The sequence below is a fragment of the Poromitra crassiceps genome (genome assembly GCF_964638095.1).
Source record: "Poromitra crassiceps genome assembly, chromosome: 15".
Classification (NCBI taxonomy): domain Eukaryota; kingdom Metazoa; phylum Chordata; class Actinopteri; order Beryciformes; family Melamphaidae; genus Poromitra; species Poromitra crassiceps.
This window is the reverse complement of record NC_139634.1, coordinates 20,102,651-20,114,504: the sequence shown is the minus strand read 5'-3', so window position 1 is coordinate 20,114,504 and position 11,854 is coordinate 20,102,651. Positions and strand designations below refer to the sequence as shown.

Below are 11,854 nucleotides of genomic sequence, written 5' to 3'. Positions count from 1 at the left end.
CAGTTGCAAGCATTATGGAAATGCTTGCAAAAAATAATGGTGTGGTATTGCTTTGAGTAAGAGTGTGTGTGAGTTTTCAAAATCTCATAGCAAGATTTTTCATATAGCAAGTCAGTGGATCCAAAGTGTGAAGATTGAGATCAGTTAATAAACTTACATAATATATAACATATATTGACTATTCATAGCTATTTATTGGCTGCTTCAAATCAAACATTTTGGAGTTTCCCCCTCCTAGAATCGGAATCAACACAGATATGTAAAAACACTTTATTCTCTATTCTCTATTTAACACTTTATTCTCATGTAATGATAACCTATAGCCTATTATTTTCTAAGCATTGACAAGACTCAACATGAATGCTATATACCCAACATGGTAGCCTACATAAAACCAATTGCTACAAAAGATTATAGGCACATTTTGCCAACAAAAACAGGCTACTGATCTCAGATATTTTAAATAACCAAATCACAGCAATCTGTGAGTGCCGAAGCTAATTAATAAAGTATAGAATATGTTATGGCCTTGCAGCAGAAACAGTCCCACCCTGTATCTGTCATGCAGACAGCTAATCTGCGCTAGACAGCCGCCGCCTGGTTAGTAAGGTGACTCCTCTCACACCAGGACGATGGAGTCCACTCCACCTCTTATGAGAGTCCTCCGTTTTGGCACGCAGCCAGATGCATCGTGTGTGTGTGTGCGTGCGTGCGTGCGTGCACTCGCGCGCGTGTGTCACTATGGGAGCAGGGGCCCACCATAATCACATACACTGTCTAGTCTGGACTATTTATGAAAACACAGCGTCTTCTAGCGGTCAGAAAGGATACTGCCGCCTCAAAATGGCCACTGGTTGTCGGCGGACACTGCAGCACGACGGCCTGCTCGGCTGAGCTCCTCCAAAACACAATGAGCAGCCTCCTGGAACTCACACCGCGGCAAGCTTCTCTAACGTCACCTTGCTGCTGATGGAGAGGATTTGCCATCTGATGCATTGCTTTAAGACGTTAATCTGATCCTTTAGTAAAATAAATAAATAATAAAAAGAGTTTGCCCCCTGGCCCTGAAGGCCTTAGCTGCCCCATACTGCGCAAAAGCCTCCTGCAAATAAATGAATTCTACAAATCAGACCACTTCGAGACATGTTTTATTCACACAATATACACAGTAGAGTCAGAAGTGCCACAGCCAGTGGACAATACACCTGAAGAACAAGCAAAATATATCCTTTACACACAGGCTTTTACTTTGGAACACTATACTACAGATTAAATACAACAGTTTTGTCAGAAAGCAAGATAGGATGACTTGTTACAACTGTTCTCCGATTGGATATGTGCGCATCATCAAAATTTAATCTTTCATTTAAGACAAGACGCCATTTTCTACTTCTGACCGAGCAGCTCTTAGTGCAAAAATCAAAACGTGTACCATTCGTATGAGTTTGTTCTTTTTGGAATCAGGGGTAGTGGGGCTGTAGCTTTGTGTCTAAGGCCAGAGCTTGTTTTTAACTGTGCATTGATTGTGCACATCCTCAGAAACGCTACGCTCCAAACAGACGCAAGATACGCAAGGCAGCCATCATGCGCATGCCAACACGTAGTTAAAAGCGTGTTTTCAAGGCATGTGCTGCATTCAAATTCAAAACAAAAATTGAACTGAACTGAGGGGAGAGAGGTGCAAGCCACTTCATTTCTCAACCACCTGCTCTGCACCTAGGAGGAGTCAAGGAGAGGAGGGGACCGACGTCGGCAGATCATGGGGGTACAATGCTTTCACAGGGATGAATTTCACCTATCAGCTGATGTAGGTTGAGAACTTTGATCAAAATGGCCAGTGTTTCTGCCAAGTAATGCCACTGCGTGCAGCCCCAGTACTCCCAACGTCTGCCTCTGTTGGGGTCAGAGTCCTTTCCTTATCTCTCCACACATGACTTTGGATGTTCAAGTCAAGTCAGTAGTAGTGTTAGGAACAGGGTGGAATGTACAAAATCAAAATTCACATTTTCAGCAGAGTTTGGAGAGTCCCACATTCTGCCTGCACCTGAATGCAGCGTTTGATATCGGACTCTGAAGGGAATATCTGTTGTTTCAGTGCCATACTGTAACCGTCGGTGTGACACTGTAATGACGAGTGATGGTTGGACAAAGTGGGGGAGTGGGTGGAGGGGGGGCAAAGGGGGAGGACTGAGCCCTCTGATTGGTTGGCTTAAGCATCCTTCTTCTTGATGATGAGCGGCCCAACATTGTCCCCGGTCTCCTCGTTGTGTTTGATGTGGGCACCGTCGCAGTATGGGAACTGCAAGGAGAACACACGCCGTTAGAGGACACAATGGCTCTTATCAAGTGAAGCCCTCTGTACTCTGGCTGTGAGAGTCTTGTTAGTTTCCTCAAAGCAGCTAAGTTGCAAATACTAAGGTGTAAATATGAGTCACCGCTCAACGTTAAGTGAGCAAATATCATTTCACCTTTATTTATTCAGGGCGGGCCAATTGAGAGCAAGTTCTCTTTTTTCAGTGACTCCCTGATCACAAGAGCATACAACAATACACACAGCTTAAAAACTTCAGTCATGTCACTCGAGATTCATGCCAGACCCCTGAAAAGTGTTTCGGCAAATTTTGGAGACAATCGGAGCAACGACGCCCCTCGCAAACCCCGGACAAACAGGCACACAGATACGACTCCAAATATAGTAGTAGGATTTATTTTGTGGGCTTCACACCATGGGCTCACTTTGGGTGTGTGTGACCAAACTCATGCCAAGTCATGCGCTTAGCACGCTCAGCCGACATCAGTGATGTCATGAAGCACTGATGTCACTCAAGTAATTGTGATGTCATCAGTCATTTCCAGAACCGGAGCTACGTCATGAGTGTCACGTGACTGTTGAGCTCTATACCAGCACTGAATGGCTCCACCTAACGTAAAGTGCAATCACTGATGCCTGTGTGTGTGAGCACCTGACCTTCTTGGACTTCCAGCAGCGGCAGTAGACGGCCTTGGTGCCGATGTCCTCCATGTCGAAGCTGTGCACCACTTTAGGACTGTCTTTGCTGACGGACGTGTTGACCAGGCCCTTCTTACAGCTGCGCCCGCTCAGGTAGCGGCTGACCAGGAACCCCCCCACTGCTGCCACCACCGCCACAGGCACCGCTACAATCAGCTGGTCTGCAGACACACAGGCAGGGCAGGCGTTAAGGGACTCACCGACATTACACATTTTGGTGTCCTATGGTATAATTAAGCCAGTTGCCCAAAAATAGATGTTGATGTTATGTTAAGGTGACCAGATTTATCAAATGAAAATCGGGGACATTTCCAGTCCGGCAATCAATATATCATAAAAATATCCAATGTTATTACCTATGAAATGGAGATGATTCCGGTTTCATTGACTTTGTCCATGGCTGTTGTACTGTAATAAACAGTGTCGGCTTCACAAAGAGGCCCCTGGTGACCATATATGCCAAAATTCATTATTTAGCCCCCTTCTCGACCAGGTAGCATGGCATTGTTTGTCCCAATGGATGCTGTAGGTCAGTGATACTCAACTTGCGGCCCGCGGGCCACATGCGCCTCCTGTGTGGTCCGCAATGGAATTGCAATTTTTTTTATTTATTTTTACAATGCACCTGAACGCAACATGCAAGATACCCGCTGAATAAGTGTCCAGATGTTCATGTCATTCTGGCCAATACTCCACTTCTGTTATAGCATTTCAGTCTGGAATATGGAATATCTCTCAATAAACTATGATTTAGCTGCTAAATTGTCAAATACCGCCGTCTGCTTGCTACCCGGGCACTTATGTACAGTATGTACTTAACCTAACTAACTTAACCTAACTAACTATCCGGTGTCCACAAGATTGTCAGACTAAACTCCGGCTGACGCCCCAAAAACCTACAATCCGCTACAGAAAAATGTATATTGTTTGTTTATTAACTGGCCCCTGGCCTTCTACAGTTTCATTTCACAAAAGTGGCCCCCGGGCAAAGCAAGTTGAGTATCCCTGCTGTAGGTCTTACAGTCATACCCTGTAAGTATCTTCACTCGAGATTTAAGAATGAGCCTGCTAGAGCTAGAGTCATATCGGCCGCAGACGCCAGTAGAAAATCGGGGACATTTTCAGGGACAGCTCCAGCCGGGAACAGGTCACCAAAAACGGGGACTGTCCCTGAAAATCGAGGACGTCTGGTCACCTTATGTTACGTGAAAATTACATTACATTAAAATGTATTATATTTTACAGACAATTTTCATTCTAAATATAAAATACATTTTCAAAATAATAAAAAAGCTAATGTTTAACAGTCATTTTATTGGTGAGATAGCCCTAACCCTACCCATAGAACACATTTTCATTCAGTTATTTAGCCCCCGACAAGCTAGGTTGACATGGTTGATACCGATGGATTCCTTAGGTCTTCTAGTTTCATATGATATAAGTTTCATCACACTTTCAAAGGCCACACAGCCTTTGAAAGGCAGTAATATCGCAGCGTTTTATTAATTTATTTAATCAAATACATGGCGGGTCAAAAGAAATGGAGCCCGCAGACCACAAATTGGGTCAGCCATGAATTAAGCAATAGCTCACGACAGCCCGTGGCATATATGCTCATTATATCACTACTAAGGGACGTAAAAACAAAACCCCTCTGCTGTGATATAACAACCATATACTGTACCTGAAGTGAGCTATTTCTTTTATAAAACAGTTACCAAGTAAAGCAATATTAAAGTAATAGACACACTCCAATTTAAATAGTTTTTCTCCATAAATCATAATGTTCAGAATAAAATAGTCCCTCCTGGCTGCCTGCACACAGTTGCTGTGCAACGTAGATAAGCTACAGAAGCTAGCTAGCACCTAGCAACACAGGCTATCTCTGGTTTACCTAGTAAATTTGGTAGTTGGAAATCACACTTATTCTCAACAAACGAGCAACGGATTTAAAAACTAACTGACTTGTACACGTTAACAAGCCACAGGAGGGTCATTCAGTGGCGTTTTGACAGTAACGTTGCTTACTAGTTAGTTACTAACTACGAACCGGTCTGCAGCACTGCTTGAACGCCCTTCACTTGACACGCAGTGATACTGAATTGTGCAAAATAATGACATCATTGCCATTGTATATACACTCAATATACCACGGCTATGAACCAATCAGATCACTTGATTTGAGGGAACCATTTTATAAAGCATCACAGACCGTTTTACATGCTTTTATCTCCCAAATCCACTGTCAGTGTCCTTCATAGACTGTTGTTGGGAAGGAAGGTAGTGGGCTACATCCCAGCAAGTACAATGTTTCTCAAATGGGGTATGCATACCACTAGGGGTACATGGAGGTACTACAGGGGGGTACTTGACAGAAAGGGGAAAATGGGAAAATGTAAGAATAAATTGTGAAAATATTACATTTAAACATTTATTTTTAGATAATAGTAATATGATTTAAAATGTGAATGAGAACTATACTTTTACTAATATATTTCTAATTTTTACTACTGAAACTGAAGTTTTTGTCGGGTAAAGGGGGTACCTGGATTCAGAAATCAGGGAAAGGGGGGTACTGAAGCAAAAAAAAAAGTTTGAGAACCACTGCTGTAAGTTATGCTAGGACTTGTTCAGGTGTTCATGTGCCTTGGAAAAGCATTTTGAAGAGTGAATCTGTAAAGCAAGCTTTTGATCTCCTCATGATCTACTTATCACTGTACAAAGCTTGCAGGCTTTCTCTGCAGGCAGACTCAGGGTAACTGTCCACGCTGTAAAACAGCTTAAACTCCAGGTTTGGCAATCCTTTTCAAATAAAGTGAAAACACAATGCATGACTTTCATCACATATCAGACATTTAAAATATCATGGCTAATGTTACTTATTTTCTGGATTTTTCATTTGTGCTTGACATTGAAATGCTGGGAATTATTATAAAGACATGATCACTGGGTTCTTAGTCTTAGTTCAGGTGGGAAAAATCTGAACATTATGATCACAAGTAAAGGCTGCGTGAGATGTCTATCTGGACATTTAGATGGCTTCAAGCCAGTTCAAACACATGGACTCCTGAATCTGGACTCTGGCCCAGCAAATAATGACTTGCAGTACAGTCACTCACTATTAGCCTTTTTCACCTCAGCCATTTTGTGTCTAAAAGGCAGGAAGCAACACAGGTGCAAACAAAACATTAACGAGAGCCCCGTCACTGGAACACCTAAATAGATTGTAAGTTGGAAACCCTCATTAATGTTTGCTTGCACCTGTGTTACTTCCTGCCTTTTAGACACAAAATGGCTGATGGTGAAAAAGGCCCATTGTGTTGATGCATCCATGTTGACACCCAGAACTGTTCAGTTAGTGAGAGAAAGTGCCTACCTACCTACTGTATTACCGTTGCCTTTTTAATCAACTAGAATTTTGCGTGCTCAATTCTAAGGTGGAGGAGACTCTGGAGACGATGAACCAAGCTTCGCTCACTCAATTCTAGAACAAAGCGCCCTTTGGACTTTTCTAACTTTTCCCCGTAACTCGCCCTTGACCTCTTCCCCCGTGATCCTGAGATTTGTGAGAAACACACTATATACAAAATAAATGTGATGGGTCCATTGTAGTTGGTCTTTGTAAGCGGAGATAAGAAGAGAAAAGAGGTCGCTGTTGCTGTATTCAGTTCACATGCGGTGTCAAACTATGGGCGCAATTTTTTTAGCATGTCATCAATGTTGTCACTCAAGCAATTGTGATGTCATCAGTGATGTAGAACTGTATGTATGACATCAGCGACATCAAGCAATTGCGATGTCATAGCAGCATGATTGGTCTAATGGCTCATTTCCACCACATTTTACTGCCCTGCACAGCTCGTCACCAGTCGGCTCTACTCATTTTGGCCCGATGGATGTTCTGCTTCGACCGCCGATCATCTGCCCCCGCCCACCCCCGCCCACAGCTGGTCGTCATAGCGACCGCATATCTGTCCTCCGCCTATAGCCGAAGTAGGCTATAACATAACGTTACAATTAAATCCATCCACAGAACTTTTAAACTGTTTATGAAATACTGGTGCCTCTAAATGACCTACAGTGTACATGGGCAAATGTAACAATCGGCCAGGAGAATGGATATCACTTTGTTGTTAGTCAAACTCACATGCATGCGCTGCGCAGGGACGGGAGAGCGCAACAGAGTAGCCTCTACCCCGGCGGCCTCTCACCAGGCAAGACCTCGGCTTCACCAAAGATCCGCCTGCGGCCTAGCGGAGCGCTGCACTCAACTACAAGGGCTTCCTGAGCAGCAGACTTTTTTCTCTCAAAACAATTGAAACCACCGCCACGATTTTATTTCACCAGAGGCGAAGGCAGCATGGAAATAACATAACAGAAGAGAAGGTAAGCCCACTAAACTGGTATGCAGCATTGCATTGACAGTCAGTAGATAGACAGAGTAAACACGATTCTGCCTGACCAATCAGTCGTCAACAATGTTTTCACGTCACCGTATGGTACCGGGTTCACAGCCCTAGAACCCCAACGAAGCAGGGACGAAAAGTAGCACGACTCAACCCCAACTCAACCCGGGCTGGGACGGTTTTTACCGGTGGAATGAGACCATTTATCGAGTCGAGCGGAGCGGGACCGCGCTACTACCTGCGGTGGAAATGGGCCATTAGTCACTCAAGCCAATTGTGATGTCATCAGTGATGTAGAGCTTTATGACATCAGTGATTTATGACCTCATCAGTGATGTCATTGCAGCGCGAGCTGTGATTGGTCTACATAAAATATCGCTGTCGCACCCCATGTGGGTGTTTACCCCCCACCCCAGATTCATGCCCTGGCAAATTTTGCATCCCCACACAGACCATTTGAAATAGAAGGAAAACAGTGTAATTTTCAACTTGATGATAGTGCTGGAGAAGAGGTTAAACAATACGGAGGTACACAGCTCAGTACTTAAATGAGACGCACATCCTTAACATCAGCACATGGTTAAGGTAACACACACTAGGATCACATGATAGCTACCACCACCAGAATATCTCAACATTGAACCCTTCTGATTCCTGTGCAGGTCAACCAGACCTATTGCCACTATGGAGGTTTAGACGTACATATTGCAGCTCATACTCAAGCAGATTAACTAATCCTGCCCTGTGCTGATTTTAATCCAGGAAAATATGGTATAATACAAGACTCAAAACATAATGATTGCTTTCTTTATGGGAACTGGTAAAAGCCAACATTTTTTGACAGTTACACTGACTTGGAAGGCTTTGTGGTGCCCAGATTTTTGAATTTTAGTTGACGATGTGTTGTAGCTTACTTTTATTTTGCATATCTACCTTTCTAAATATCTAAATACCTACATTTCCCAGAATGCCTTGTGCAACCCCCAAAGAGCAGATGTGAATGTGTTACTTTCAATCAAAAGATTGGCATATATACAGTAAATACAGTATAGCAAGCTAGCCAACTTTGTGAACACTCTAACTCAAAACACATCACATCGTCTTGTGGCTGCATTGCATCCTGGTATATTGGAGCCACTGTAGGTGGAAAAATTGGTCTCCTCTTTTTCAATGGATTTCTTCCTGTATGATTGTTGAATGTTGGTGCAAAATGGTGGCTCTAGAAAGCTTTGATTCTGACTGAGCGACTGACACAAAAACCTGACTACTGTTTTAGATGGTTGATTAAACTCAACTCAGTGTAGGAATTTAGCCAGGGGCAATGGCAAAAATGCCCCATTGAAATCTCAGAATCCCCCTAAAAACACATGATCCAGGGGCAAAAATTGCCCCGAAGATTTTGACAATTTTCTTCTCATTCAATTCATTTAATTTCCATTTCCATCTTTAACACACACTCAGCACCGGCAAGTTGGTTGCCAGAAGAAGATGATCAATACACTCACACCAACATCACTGTTGTTCACACGACGCGTTAGCAAATTTATGCAGTAATTAGTATTTTTTTAAGTGCCCCCAAAATGTTGTAAATGTCCCTATTTTTAGACAGTGGGAGCTAAAGTTGACCTCAAAATGTTTTAAATTTCATACACTGACTCAACGGTAGCTGCACTGGAAAACATCTCAACGTGAAGTCAGGTTGTTGACAAAAATGGATTAAGAAATGCGAAATAGATCGCCAACAAAATGTGCTATTTGAGAATGACATTTAAGCACAGGAAGGATAAGGCAAAGTACATGCAGCACACACACATGATTTAGATAGCCCCTTCACCTGGCCTATTCCTCTTGCACTGCAATCTCAATACCGGTATGTTAGAAAGAAAGATACAAAGAGACAGCTGAGCTTATGCATTAACAAACAGAGTAGTAAGTGCAGTGAAGAGAGGACAAATTGTGCTCACAAAAGATATTTGACCAGGCAAAACATAAGCTATCACACTTGAAATATTGGCAACAAAGAAACTGCATCCTCCATCCTGCATGTCATAGTGGTGATGAGGGATACATTCATGGAGAGGAAAAAGGTGAATGACGCAGGGCAGACACAAAACCACTCAAAAATATTCACTTAAGTGCCCTATTTTGGGATCAAAAAGGTGACTGTCACCTAGTGACTAGTATGCAGCCCTGGGTGACAAATGCAGCAGTAAAACATTTGCACATGGCACGTTAAGACTAATGAAATTAATGATAAATACGTCTAGAACTGTGTGTGTGTGTTTTACCAGGTGAATCTTACTATTTTAAGGGCAAGTACAGACAGCCTTCAAAGTTCAGGCACAGAAGCCATGACGATTTGTCAGGTCTACTGGGCATCACATGATGCAGGTCTGCAAAATATGAACACAACTGACTGTGACGGCCCGGACAAGCCACACCGAGCTGCGGATGGTATGATGATGTGATCCGCAGCAGGGCAAAAACAAAATAAAAACAAAATAGTGTGACCGGAAGCACAACTTGTGGCTGTATCCAACAGGACTCCCTGAATGGTATAGTAAGGTTGGCAGCCAGCTAAAATAGCGGGGTTTTTACACTGCATTTGCAATCGCATTACGTACTTGTTAACGTCGTTTAGGGTCTAGCTAGGGCTATGTCTTAAAGTTAAGCCTGCCTTAAAGTTTGGTTGGGTTAACTAAATGACTCAAATTAACTCAAAAGCAGCGTTATTGCTGTGCAGCAAACTGGCTTCCCTAAACTAGCTCAGCTCATTCGCTAACGTTAGCTAGTTTGGCGTTACCTCTAGATATCCTGAATCCCGTGCTGGGTAACGCAGGCATCGGCATAGCGAGTAAATCTGGGGTTGTCATGTTGTCTCTGGTGGTCGGTGTGTTTTGGGGCTAGCTCAGTGCACTGAGCAGAGCAAGGTCAACTCAACTCCTCTCTGGCTCAGCCTGCAGCGGGGTACGTCACTGAGCAGCAACCAATCCGGACTAGGGTAGGGAGGGCAAGTGATAACGTGTTGGTGCGAGAGGTGTTACTCCTACTTACTTCCGTCTTCGCTTTACGTGGACATTTTCTGAAAGCTCTGAAGCTCCTGCTGAGCTATTGTTGGGGGGGGGGGCAACTGCAGTTGTATGCAAGGGGGTTTATGTGGAATGTAGCTACATGATTTACATGATTTAGCCAAGTTTCAGTTGTACGCAGGTGCGAGATGATTTCCCATCCCTACGACGTTCCGGTGGAGCTGCCAACTACGGTTAAATGGGCTGTGGTGCATCTTGTTATAAAATAATCTTTGGTGACAATTAGCGCCCCCTAGTGGGTGCGTGCTCAAAGCCAATGACCTGCTGCCATTTCCTCATCGACAACAGACTATCAGAATACATGTAAACACTTTGATAGACTGACTATTATAAGTCATGATTTGCAATAAGAGTCTAGCCTACTGTGCATTTGTTTGAAGGGTTGAAAATAACCAGCAGAGGGCAACATAACGACTTCACATCATTCATTGATGCTACCATCCACAGGATCAAGTAAGGTCACTGGAATTATGAATTCCATGAATGAATGAATAGATGCTTTTAATTTGACAACAAACATTCAAAATTGCCCCTAGCTTACTTCCTGTTGCAATGTTTGCTAATACAATTGCTGACAGGAAATAAGCTAGGGTTCAAACTGTTCCCATAGCAACCAATTCCATGAAAACCATCTATACTGTAGTAAGTGTTTAAATGCAATAGGTGTAAATGTATTTGAAATGTTCTATGAATGCAGTGTATTGACCAAGTAGACTGTAGGGTAAAGCACAAGCAGCACCATGACATGTGACATGTGAAACCACATCTAGTCAAAAATAATTGGTAATTGTTACCAGTGATATAGCTATGCAGAACATCTTCCATGTCCCCACTGGAGTTTTTATTGGGAAATTAAAATACATTTTTACAATAATGCTTTCACTCAAATTCTTCCCCATATAAACAAAACCTAATATATGTGAACGTAGCTTTTCGATTTGACCATTTGCTTTCCCCTGCTCAACTGATATTCTTTGAGTGTCTATAAATTAGGGAAAAAGTGAAAAGCGAGCACACTCCAAAAAATGATGCAACTTCAGTGCAGGGCACATGTAACAACACCGAAGAAGACCTCTAAAATGACTTTTTTTGTGTGCTGGCTTTTCTGTTGTGACTGTGTATAAATTAGTAAAATGTAACATTCTAAAAATAAAAGATGTAAAATAAGTGACCATCAATGGTGATGCCGTAAGGGTACCTCCCCCAGTCTAAACTCCCTTTAAGTGGGTCGCAGGGGCATCACCTTACCCACCTTCCTCCCTCTGCCTCTCCTCCAGCAGGGGGTGAGAATGAGTTGACAGGAGTCACAGGCTTTTATTACACAGTTTAATCAACACGCAGAGCTCAAC

At 43.0% G+C, this 11,854-nt stretch overlaps 1 protein-coding gene across 1 annotated transcript; it reads right to left on the bottom strand.

The window, feature by feature from the left end:
* Positions 1–1,158: 1,158 nt before the first annotated feature.
* Positions 1,159–10,358, bottom strand: LOC310790469 (CDGSH iron-sulfur domain-containing protein 1). The gene is made up of 3 exons (XM_083652164.1): positions 10,220–10,358; positions 2,969–3,171; positions 1,159–2,299 (listed from the first exon to the last, which is right to left on the bottom strand). Exons 1-3 carry the CDS (start codon positions 10,287–10,289, stop codon positions 2,210–2,212), a joined length of 363 nt encoding a protein of 120 aa, XP_083508290.1. The 5' UTR covers positions 10,290–10,358; the 3' UTR covers positions 1,159–2,209.
* Between the last annotated feature and the right edge of the window lie 1,496 nt (positions 10,359–11,854).

Excerpts from the sequence above, each read along its gene's own strand:
- LOC310790469 (XM_083652164.1), bottom strand. The coding sequence starts at position 10,289 with ATGACAACCCCAGATTTACTCGCTATGCCGATGCCTGCGTTACCCAGC. Across the intron at positions 3,172-10,219 it reads GGGATTCAGGATATCTAGAG|ACCAGCTGATTGTAGCGGTG; the intron begins GTAACGCCAAAC and ends GTGTGTCTGCAG. Across the intron at positions 2,300-2,968 it reads GCTGCTGGAAGTCCAAGAAG|TTCCCATACTGCGACGGTGC; the intron begins GTCAGGTGCTCA and ends TTCTCCTTGCAG.